The 11,990-nt window shown below is 32.5% G+C and overlaps 1 protein-coding gene across 3 annotated transcripts; it reads left to right on the forward strand.

Moving 5' to 3' along the window:
- Positions 1–1,083: 1,083 nt before the first annotated feature.
- On the forward strand, positions 1,084–11,990 carry LOC114308785 (Protein kinase family protein). 3 transcript variants are annotated; one of them, XM_028254456.2, is made up of 17 exons: positions 1,084–1,627; positions 2,310–2,779; positions 3,025–3,150; positions 3,233–3,306; positions 3,407–3,476; positions 3,560–3,615; positions 3,778–3,849; positions 3,999–4,093; positions 4,241–4,307; positions 4,375–4,504; positions 4,607–4,825; positions 4,907–5,037; positions 6,304–6,478; positions 6,566–6,656; positions 8,120–8,277; positions 8,362–8,550; positions 11,515–11,990. In XM_028254456.2, exons 2-17 carry the CDS (start codon positions 2,366–2,368, stop codon positions 11,572–11,574), a joined length of 2,127 nt encoding a protein of 708 aa, XP_028110257.1. In that variant the 5' UTR covers positions 1,084–1,627; positions 2,310–2,365; the 3' UTR covers positions 11,575–11,990. The 3 variants fall into 3 exon arrangements, with proteins under 3 accessions (XP_028110257.1, XP_028110256.1, XP_028110258.1); XM_028254457.2 differs by having other exon boundaries at positions 1,177–1,627; positions 2,373–2,779; XM_028254455.2 differs by having other exon boundaries at positions 4,607–5,037.

Below are 11,990 nucleotides of genomic sequence, written 5' to 3' on the forward strand. Positions count from 1 at the left end.
ATTTTTACCGCATAAACAGTAAACAAAAATTATATAAAATATTTTGACTTAAAAAAATATAAACAAATTTAGTGTTGAATTTGATATTAATTCAAAGAATTTATATTAAGGATCCTTTATTTTACCTCCAATTTGGGCGAAATGTAAATTTGCATATTAGAGAGTCATTTTTCAATTATCATTTTTAACAAAATGTTCCATACTCTTTGGTTGTTTGTTTATTTGAAAAAATATAGTGAGAAAACATAATATTTTATGTTTGGGAGATAGAGGGGATGAGGATTTTTATTTTTTATTTTTAAATGTTTAGTGAATGGTTAATATATTCTCGATGTATTTATTAAAATTTCTCTCTCATTTTTTTTTTGTGTCGATTATATATTATATTTGATATTCGGCATTATTATTGTAATTCGTTGAGTTCCATTATAATATCGCATATAAATAAATAAAAAGTGAATGGTTAATGTAGGGAGATAAATTACACCCCTCAAAATAGGGAGAGATTTAGGGTATTTGTTGATTTATGCTTTTAGATCTTGGCTCTTCAAAATAATGAAAAAGTGCGTTTAAATGTTGGTTGGATATGCTCTTATATATTTATTTATTTGTTTTTTTAATTGAACAAGTTTGTATATTTCCAATTGTTGCCTATTTAACAAAAAGCTTATTTTTTTAAAAAGCCAAAAGTAAATTGTTATTTATTTTAATTATTACGAAAATATATATTGTAAATAAATAACTATTATATTTGATTTGATTATTATTTTATATATAAAGAGGTGGTTTGAGATATCCTAAATAAATATATTTTTTAATTTTTTATAAAAAAATATATAGAAAGTAGAGAAAATTTATAAAAAAATAAAGAGCAGATGTTGATTGATGTGACTCAAATAAGTATATATATATATATAAATATATTTTTTAGTGTATGCCAACCACTTATTAACTTATAAAATAATTTATAATATGATTTATAATAATAATAAAAGAAGGTGTTAATTATTTGTATTTTACATGTACTGACACAAGTATAATACATATATGATATGAGACCCGCATCGATACATAATATTTAATATAATAATTTATTTAAAATTCTTAACCTAGTTCGGATGGTAATGTAATGACAGCAGCCGGATTAAAATAGAGGGAGAAAAAAAAAAGAAAAGAAAAAATGAAACGTATAAATATATGGGTTTGTTTGGTTAATTACAAGGCCACATATTGCATGCGTGAAGTTTTTTCGTATAAAACAGAAGAGTTTTCGCAAAACCAGAGAGGCACACATATACATTTACATACATGGAGAGAGAAAGAGACAGAGATATATAGATAGATAAAAACATATATCTATCTACATCTAATCTATATAGAGAGAGAGAGAGAGAGAGAGAGAGGAACCAAAACAAAGAAACACACATACACTTTCCCCAAATCTCCACCTAAATTTATCATTCTCGAAACCCTCGCTGAATCTCCACAACTGAAAATGTCACCATATCTTTTCACTGAAGATCGGACCCCGATCGACTCACCGACTCGAATCTGAGCCTATCGATTCTTCTACTTTTTTTTTTCTTTCTTTCTTTCTCTCCGATCGTTCTTGTTTACAGTATTCAAGGTACGATCTGATAAGTCAGTTTTATTTTTTTGATCGATTCTTCTACTTTTTTATCTCCGATCGTTCTTGTTTTGCAGTATTCAAGGTACGATCTGATAGGTCAGTTGTATTTTGTTCAATGCACGATGATTTTTCTCTTGCTTTATACAGTTTGACAACTTTTTTTATGAGTTAACGATGATCGGATTAGATTTATGGTTTGGTTTTACATCTGATTTGAATTTATCATTGCTTGATTGTAATTAGTCGATCGGATTTATGTAGTCTTAAAATCATCTTTGGCTTTGTTAATTGCTGCTTATAAATAAATAGATTAATGCTTGTTTCTGTTTTAGCTACATTCGCTTTCATGTTACTTTGTGTGGACATAACAAAATCTTGGAAGCATAGAACATAGAATCTGTAGATGTATCTGCGTAGATTTTGCCTAAAACAGTTTATCTTCTTTAACATCAATTGCTTTGTTAGTTCGCAATCTTTCTTTCTTATTTGGAAGGATCTTCTATGCGTTGGAAACTGTGTGTTAAATTGATATTTTCTCCTCTTTTTTGGTGGATAAGACTCACTTTGTCACTGCCAGGGCTTCTGATGTTGTATGTTTTTTATTTTTTGGTTCAGTTGTAGTAATTTATTTGTTTTTCCCCGTTTTGTTGTTTTTTTCTTTTTTGTATCTGGGTTACAGAATACCCAAAGCCATACTGTGGTGATTTATTGGGATGTGATTTGTATGGGTTGACGATGCCAGAGCTACGAAGCGGAGCACGGAGATCAAAAAGGCTTGGTGATCTGCAGCCTTCTCCTCAACCAATCGATCAAGTGGAAAATTTGGCCTTGCCTGCTCAAAACAGAACCAGGAGGAGGGTTGGTGGAGGAAGAGGAAGGGGTGGTAATGCAACGGTAGCAAAAGGTCCTTCAGCAGCGACACCTGTGAGGCCAAGTACTGCTGGTAGAGGAAGGGGGATTAGGTTGATAGATCTAGACCCGGATCCTCCTTGTGAAGGTCCTCCCGAAGCTGTTGCTATAGGGGCCGGAGAACCAGTTTTTAATAGAATAGAGGTTGTTGCAGATAGAGAGATTGCAATGGAGGGTGGAAGTGCGGATAAAATGTTGGGCGTTGAAGAAGAAACAAACACAAATCCCGTACCTGATAAGGTATTTTTCTGTTTGATCGCTGTTCATTTTTGTAATGTTTCTACTTTTGGATATATCATTTATGATGAATTTAAGATGGATGGACGTATTATGATCCATATCAATAACGGAACCCTAATACAACCATTATGCCCATATTATTTCTTCGGCTGCTGCCATTTTATATTTCTTTTTAAGATGTTTTCGGGTAGTTTAGTTGACCTTCATTGAGAAATTTTGTAAGGAAGAGCTGTTATTGGTTGCAGGTACAAGTAGGTAATTCTCCTGTATATAAGATAGAAAGGAAGTTGGGTAAGGGTGGTTTTGGCCAAGTTTATGTTGGCAGAAGGGTAACTGGTGGCAGTGGAAGAACAGGACCAGATGCACTTGAGGTAATTCAATAGAAAATACTACGATTGAGGTTTCCACTAATCTTTTCATTTCAAAATGTTGCAATAAGATCTTCTTTTACAGGTTGCTGTGAAGTTTGAGCACCGGAATAGTAAAGGCTGCAATTATGGGCCTCCGTATGAGTGGCAAGTTTACAAGTAAGCACCATGCCTACATGTCACGTGTATATTGAGTTATATTTCTTCTAACTTTGGATGTATTAAATGCATTATCTAATTCCTGGTTTTCTTATTAAAGTACTCTGAACGGGTGTTATGGGATTCCATGGGTTCACTACAAAGGTCGCCAGGGAGATTTTTACATTCTGGTGAGGTTTGCTTTGGAATATTTTCATCGCAAATTCCAAGTATGATCATTGTGTGTGAAGGTGATTAAAATAAAATGTTTCAGGTCATGGACATGCTTGGGCCGAGCCTTTGGGACGTCTGGAATTCATTAGGCCAGTCGTAAGATAGAGAATCTCTCTCTCTCTCTCTCTCTCTCTCACACACACACACATACACGCATGCACACACACACACACACACAATTGGTTTTCTGTAACACTCGTGTGATGTATTTGCTTCTCATGGTTGCATGATATAGTTGTTTGGATATACCCCTGACAGGATGTCGCCAAATATGGTCGCTTGCATTGCGGTGGAGGCAATATCAATACTTGAAAAGCTTCACTTGAAGGGGTAAGTCCTATTCATAATTGATGTTATTCCACCTTTTTTAAATTCCGCCCCTTGTGTGCTTGCAACTTGCCACAAAGTCATTGCTTCAAAGAGTTAGTTGTTGTAGTCTTACAATTTATTTAACTTGTGATTTTCTTTCCCATAACAAGGTTTGTGCATGGAGATGTGAAGCCAGAGAATTTTTTACTTGGTCAACCTGGATCCGCTGATGAGAAGAAACTATATCTTATTGATCTTGGTTTGGGTATGTTGTACGGCCTTAGTGTTTTCTGTATTTATCACTCCATAACCATCCCTATGGTGTATGATATTTTTTCAATATTTTCAACGAAATACCATGTCATATTAACTTATTATTGCTAGTGCCACTAATAAGTTAGTGTTGATTCAGCATCTAAATGGAAGGATGCATCATCTGGACAACATGTTGAATATGATCAGCGGCCTGATATATTCAGGTTATTATACTTCTTGTGTTATTTAAATTACGTTTGGTTAACATGCACTAAGAAGCTTCTATGACAGGGGCACGATAAGATATGCAAGTGTCCATGCACATTTAGGTCGGACAGGAAGTAGAAGGGATGATCTTGAGTCATTAGCTTATACATTGATATTTCTCATTAAAGGAAGATTACCATGGCAGGGTTATCAGGTGAGTTAGCATTATTGCTTCTATGTGTCCATGTTGAGGATTCACATCAGCTGATTAATTTTTACATCATTAAATCTTTCCTTTTTGTTTTGAATAATACAGGGAGACAACAAGAGTTTTCTTGTTTCTAAAAAGAAAATGGGTACTTCTCCGGAATTGATGTGTTGCTTTTGTCCTGCCCCATTCAAACAGTTCCTTGAATCTGTGACAAATATGAAATTTGATGAGGAACCAAATTACGCCAAACTGATATCCTTTTTTGAGAGTCTGATTGAGCCATGCACGTCACTGAGACCAATTCGAATTGATGGTGCCCTCAAGGTTGTTGCTGTGATTGTCTGTTTTAAAATTTTTGTAAGATTCTTGGTATCTTATTTTTTCTATTGTCTTTTGCAAGATCAGGTCGGGCAAAAGCGTGGAAGATTGCTTATAAATTTGGAAGAAGATGAGCAACCTAAGAAGAAAATACGGCTAGGTAGTCCTGCTACCCAGTGGATATCAGTCTACAATGCCCGCCGTCCCATGAAGCAGCGGTAAGTTGGTACGAATGATCCCAAAGAGCCCCAAATACACAGGGAAGAGATCTCACTTGGAACCTTAAGGAGTCATTCAGTCCCTAAAGTAGTCATGTGATAAATATGGCTATAAACTATATTAATAAAAAATGGATATAAACTATACTTATGTCGGGAGTCGCCTCCTCCCCTATCCCTTCATCACAGTAAATGAATGCATAATTGTGGAAGGTTATATCTGTTCATATGTGAATCTACATAATTTTGAGGTATAAATGAAAAGATTATAAGTAAAATGTTTGTGGCTGGTATATAGTAAAGGAGATTTGTTAATTTAGTGAACCAAATTAATTCCTTGAAGATTTGTTGAGATATTTGGAATTAATTTCGTATGAAATGAATTGAACCGGGTGTAGTAGGATGCCTTATTTGAATACCCCTCCCTTACTGTGCTACTTCAGACTGTTTCAACGGGGATACAAGCGGGCCAATTTCTGTCTTTTTTTGGAGGATTGTTATTACTATACCTTGCAAGTAGATGATGCTCCAAAGCCCAAGGAATTGGTGATTACAAGTTTTGTCTCCTTTATCTTTTGACCAACACTGAATTTTTATAAACTTTTTGGGGGAAAGTTTCAGCAGTAGTTGTTCAAGATGATTCAGTTGTAAAGCTTTTTGATATTGACAATCCCTTTTAAGGACTAATCACTGCCTCTGCTTCTTATTTCAAATCTCATTCATTCTTTTCTTAGGGTTATTTCGATTCTCAGTTGAATGGTTACTAGATGCATTAATGTGTCCTTTACTGAAACATAGTTGAAATTAAAATATGAAAGTGGGAACTACTTCGTCCTAAATTAAAGGGGACTTGTATTGTGTATGACTGGGAGATTTTAAAAATAATGACAGCGTATAGTTTTTGTTGTTTAGTTAGATGCTGGCTTCTGGATATGTGGTTTTGGACACTCAAATCAAGTTAATGTCTTCTCAACATGAAGATCTAAAACATACATAATATCTTTAAGGGGGGCCCCAGTCTAGTGCTGGCTTCTTGGAAACTAAAATTGTGACAATCCTATTGAAAATGGTTGGAAGCCATCGTTTTTGGATAAAAGTAATTTTCTTTAGATTATTAACTGATGGTTTCCTAGAAGTAATCTTCAAAATGAAGTTTCAAAACAGGCTCTGAGAACTTATTCCCATCAACCTCCTAAATCACATGCTTGTAACTAAAATATTTCTTTTGCTTACGATGAGCTAATATTCTGTCTATTGGATTTGCAGATATCATTACAATGTTGCTGATTCAAGGCTGCGCCAGCATGTGGAGAAGGGTAATGAAGATGGATTATATATTAGCTGTGTGGCTTCTGCAACAAATCTTTGGGCTGTAATTATGGATGCGGGAACAGGTTTCTGTTCCCAGGTCTATGAACTCTCAGCTGTGTTCCTTCATAAGGTCATTTTTCAGATGTTTTGATGCTATTATGTGTGTGTTTAATTGTTGTATGTTCATACTCACTTCCAATTTTTTGTTTCTCATCAGGACTGGATTATGGAACAGTGGGAAAAGAATTACTACATTAGCTCGATCGCTGGTGCTGTTAATGGGAGTTCCTTGGTTGTTATGTCTAAAGGTTAGTAAAAGAACTGTTTTTATAGAATTCATATAAATAGTTTTCTTTATTCATATATTTGTTGTTTGCATAAAATTTTATGCTACTTTTATAATTTGCATTTTCTCACCACAAGATAAAGGAAAAAATAGCTGAAAGCATGCGTGCCTTTAAGAAGTTGATATATTACCAACAAGATAAGTTAGTAAAGATGCATATTATTGGGGTGACATTTAAGTTTTAGTTTAGGAGTTTGGCTAAGTAAATTTTCACAAGTTGAAAATTGCTAGATTTTACTATTTTGATAACTGATTGCGGTAGAGGAGAGAGGATTATTGTTAAATCATAATATCCTTTTCTTTTTTTTTTTTTTGTGTGTGTGTGGTAGTTTAGCTAGAGTTTTTTCATGGCTGGCCTATTTGAATTAGGAGTCCGTACAAAGATTGCTTTCTTTAGGTGAATGGCAGCATTGGACTTTATTCTCAATGTAGACAGCTTGGGAAGGAGGGTGTTTTTTCTTCCTAATTTGGTGTGTACGTGTAAGAAAGTTGTATTCAGTTGATGATTTGTTGCTTCACTGTGAGGCTGCTAGCCCAACCCACACCCCCCCCACACCCCCCCCCCCCTCCTTTTGCGTTTCTCATAAATCTGCCAGTTTCTATGCTAGAATTCTATAAATAATGGCCAGGTGGGTTCCATTTGAAAATGGTGTGGAAGAGTTGCATTGTGGTGCCTATATAGGGTCAGGGGTATGCAGGTGCTAAAACTATCATTACTAGTTTTTGCTTAAAGAAAAGTTTTGTAAGTCTTCTGTCTGTTTTGTTAGTTGATTTTGAAGGGAACTAATTTTTTGTTGGGGGCTTTTAATGTTTGTATTTTTTGTATATAACACGAAGATGCTTTAATACGCGGGTGAATACCCCCCCTTTGCATCTCTTATAATATGATTTTTATTTACCACTAAAAATTACAGATGGTATCAAAGTTTGTGTTATCCCATTTGTAGCGGTCTGTTGTATCAATTGTCGAAGTCACTTTGTCCTCATGGAACATTGCCAAACCCATCCACTGATTTCGTTAGTTCTATTAACATTATTGTGCTGAACTACCAACCATGACTTCTTTTGGTTTGAGACACCCTGTTGTAGAAATATTTAGAGAATATCAAAGCTATTCATTTATTTATTTTTTTTAAAGAAGAAAAGTCAGAAGTTGCATATTGTTTCTTTTGCAATGTTACATGCTCATCATTAGCAGCCTACAGGGCTTGTTCTGGTATGATCAGAGTTGGCACTTTGTTAGTTATTGGTATGGGGAGAGTCCTTACGTTGTATATTATGGACTGAATACACTGCACAATTTTGTTTAATCATGATGATCTCAAAATTTGACAATATTCTTTTTTTTTTTTTAAATGCTGTACTTTTTTGAATGACCTACACATCGTTGGTTCTCTAGTAATGGTGCTTTCTATAATTGCATAGGAACTCCTTATACCCAGCAGTCCTACAAAGTGAGTGAATCTTTTCCTTTCAAGTGGATAAATAAAAAGTGGAAAGAAGGTTTTCATGTCACCTCCATGACAACTGCTGGCAATCGTTGGGGTGTAGTAATGTCAAGGAACTCAGGATATTCTGAACAGGTATGGCTGTCCGATCAAGTTGTAACTAATGTAACATGTGTTAAATTAGCTGATATTTTAATGTTTTGTACTGACTTGTATCAGGTAGTGGAGCTTGACTTTTTATACCCAAGTGAAGGAATACACCGGCGATGGGAGAATGGTTTCAGGATAACTTCCATGGCTGCTACTGCTGATCAAGCAGCCTTCATACTGAGTGTACCAAAACGTAAAATGATGGATGAAACTCAAGAAACTCTGCGTACCTCTGCCTTCCCAAGCACCCATGTAAAGGTAAATATTTGGATCTTATTTCTATGCATTGCATTATCTTTGTGTTCTATTTGGTTGATTGGAATGAGATGGAATTCCATTCCATGGTCCTTTCTTAGGGATGGCAATGGATAACCTACCCTGTGGGTATCCATGGAGACCCAACCCAAATATATGGGTTTTCCCCTCTTTTTCTTATCCATTGGGTAGGGTAGGTGATATTCTTTAAATATCCACAGGGGATGGGTTGGGGATGGGTACCCACTAATTTCTCCATATGTTTTTTTTTTTTTTTTTTTTTTTTTTTTTTTTTTTTTTTTTTTTTGAAAGATTCACAACTAAAACTAAATATACATTCAATCTTTTTTCTTTTTTTTTATTTATTTATTTTTTCAGGTTCACAACCATTTTTTTTTTTTTTTTTTTAAGATCCACAACCAAAACTAAATATACCTCCAATCTTTTTTTATTTTATTTTTAAGGTTCACAACCATTTTTTTTTTTAATTTTTAAGATTCACAACAAAAGCTAAATCTACATTTAGTTTTTTTCCTTTTTAAAATTTTTTTTAAGGTTCACAACCATTTTTTTTTTTTTTAAGATTCACAACCAAAGCTAAATATATATTTAATTTTTTTTCCCTTTTTTTTTAATTTTTTTTTAAGGTTCACAACCATTTTTTTTTTTTTTTAAGATTCACAACCAAAGCTATACATTCAATCTTATTTTATTTTATTTGGCTCAACAATAAAATCAAATACACATTAATTAACATTGTCACATTATTCTTGTCAAATTTTATGCATATCTAGAATTTTTTAAATTTATTTAAAAAAAATTAAGGACATTGTCTAGTGTAGGTTTCGGTTTGCTTTTCTATGTTATTTTATTTTGTTGTGTATTGTAATTTTCAGAATGGTTTGCTTGTTCTGAAATTTCAATTAACGAGTATGAATCTATTTGTTTTATGTTATCACACAATTTATATGAATGTATTTGAAAATAAGAAAATTGTAGAGAATCAAAACAAGCATGAGTTGTGATTGGTTAAAAATGATGGGTACATAGATTTATTTGCTAGAAAAACAAAAAGGGGATACAAAGTCATACTAAATAATTTTTTTTAAATTAAAAGAATTTTTCTTAGTTATGAACAGATTTAACTGAAATCAGCTTGTTTCCCAATGTTATGCTTCATTTATTTAGATAGAAAATATTTTTTAATGAAAAATATTTTTTATAAAAAAAATTCAAAATATATTTTTTTATATTTGGTGGTGGTGGTGATGGAACGAAGGTGAAAATAGAAATTGTTACATAGTGGTGGGGTGATGGCGGCAGTGATGATGGTAGTGGCTATGGTGATGGTAGTGTGACAGTGAAAGTGAGAATAGTGGTGATGGTGTTGTGAAATTAGTAAAAATTTAATTGAAAAAACATTTTTTGTTTTTTAAAAGTAACAAACAACAAAATTCGTGGGGGACTAAAGGAAGAAGATGGAGGATGGATTGGGTGTGGTAATGCATAGATATCTTAAAATGAGTGGTTCAGATTTGTTAAAAGTATAATTAGATTTTGGATAAATTAAAATGAATTGTTCAAATTTGCTAAGAGAAAGATGGTTTAATGTCTAAATTGTCCGTGGCTAACAATTCCTTGTTTATGCCCTGATGCAATTTAATATGAGTCTTATAACACTTTCTTCAAACAAACTTTTTGATTTTCTCAAAATTATATATTTGATTATTATAAAACAAACTTTTTAATTAATTAATTAATGTGTATTTGATTTTGTTGTTGAACCAAATAAAATAAAATAAGATTGAATGTATATTTAGCTTTTGTTGTGAACCTTAAAAAAATAAAAAATAAAATAAAAAAATAAGTTGTTAACATTAAATATATTAAAAAAGAAAGAAAAAAGATTGAAGGTATATTTAGCTAAAACCTTTATAAAAAAAAGACAAAAGAAAAACAAGAAGGTTGTTAACATTAAATATATTAAAAAAGAAAGAAAAAAGATTGAAGGTATATTTAACTTTTGTTGTGAACCTTAAATAAAAAATAAATAAAAAAAAATTGTTAACATTAAATATATTAAAAAAGAAAAAAAAAAGATTGAAGGTATATTTAACTTTTGTTGTGAACCTTAAAAAAAAAAAATAAATAAATAAATAAATAAATAAATAAAAATTGTTAACATTAAATATATTAAAAAAGAAAGAAAAAAGATTGAAGGTATATTTAACTTTTGTTGTGAACCTTAAAAAAAAAAATAAAAAATAAAAAATAAAAAAAAAATAAAAAAAATTGTTAACATTAAATATATTTAAAAAGAAAGAAAAAAGATTGAAGGTATATTTAGTTTTTGTTGTGAACCTTTAAAAAAAAAAAAAAAAAAAAAAAGAAGTTGTTAACATTAAATATAAAAAATAAAAATGGGGATTAAAGTGGGTTGGGGAAAATCCATACCCATTAAAAAATGGGGAGGGTGGTACCCATGGGGAATGGGGAATGGAGAATGGGGAAAATTTATTATAGGGGAATGGGGATGGGGAATTAATATCCACCCCATTGCCCCCCATTGCCATTCCTATCCTTTCTTAGGCTCTTCAATGGAATGATCATTCCCTTACCATGGTGAATGACGATTCAAAATGTAGTGTATTTTTTCAGTCAACCAAACATGGGAATGGTCTTTCCATTCTTTTTCATTCCATTGAAACTAATGCTACCTTAATTAAAATCTTTCTTGAGATGCACTTCAACATGACTGGAGTGAGAATAACCTTTCTTTAAAATGGTGGGGGGTAATATCTATCCTAAAAAATGAAAAAGAAAATAAAGTGAAAATAGTGAGGCTGCAATCAATAGGATTTCAGTGTCCTCAAATCTTGTCAATATTAATTTTGTAGTGGGTTCTTTATTTTATTTTTTTTAACGTGAATACTAGTATTCATTATTCAATCTATCATCCTGTTGCAGGAAAAATGGGCCAAAAATCTCTACATTGCATCAATATGTTATGGTCGGACTGTTTGTTAATGGGTGGAGTGTGTAGCTTCCATTCAAGGAATTGGATTGGAATCAAATTCTGGAAGCTTTCTTGTGGGAATGATTAATTCGATTATGGTTTTTAGTCAGACATCTAGAGGTTTGACTTCTGATCAGAAGAAAATCCAGGCTTCTCATGTAAAAGCTTTCATCAATGCTTCTGTAGAATGGAAGAACAAAAGAGAAAAAGAAAAAGGAGTTGCCAACCAAGCATGTGAACTGTGAGCAGTCTTGAGATGGCAGAGACAGCGTGCTAGCAAAGACTTTTGTGAATTTGAGATGTAGACCATGGCAATTGCAGCCAAAGTTATGATGGTTCATAATTGTCATTGTACTATAACTTTTATTAATGGGAAACAAATGTTACATAATTTAAATTGATACAGATGCTATTTTGCTGTTAGAAA

The sequence above is a fragment of the Camellia sinensis genome, chromosome 10 (assembly GCF_055761805.1).
Source record: "Camellia sinensis isolate YWXY chromosome 10, ASM5576180v1, whole genome shotgun sequence".
Classification (NCBI taxonomy): Eukaryota; Viridiplantae; Streptophyta; class Magnoliopsida; order Ericales; family Theaceae; genus Camellia; species Camellia sinensis.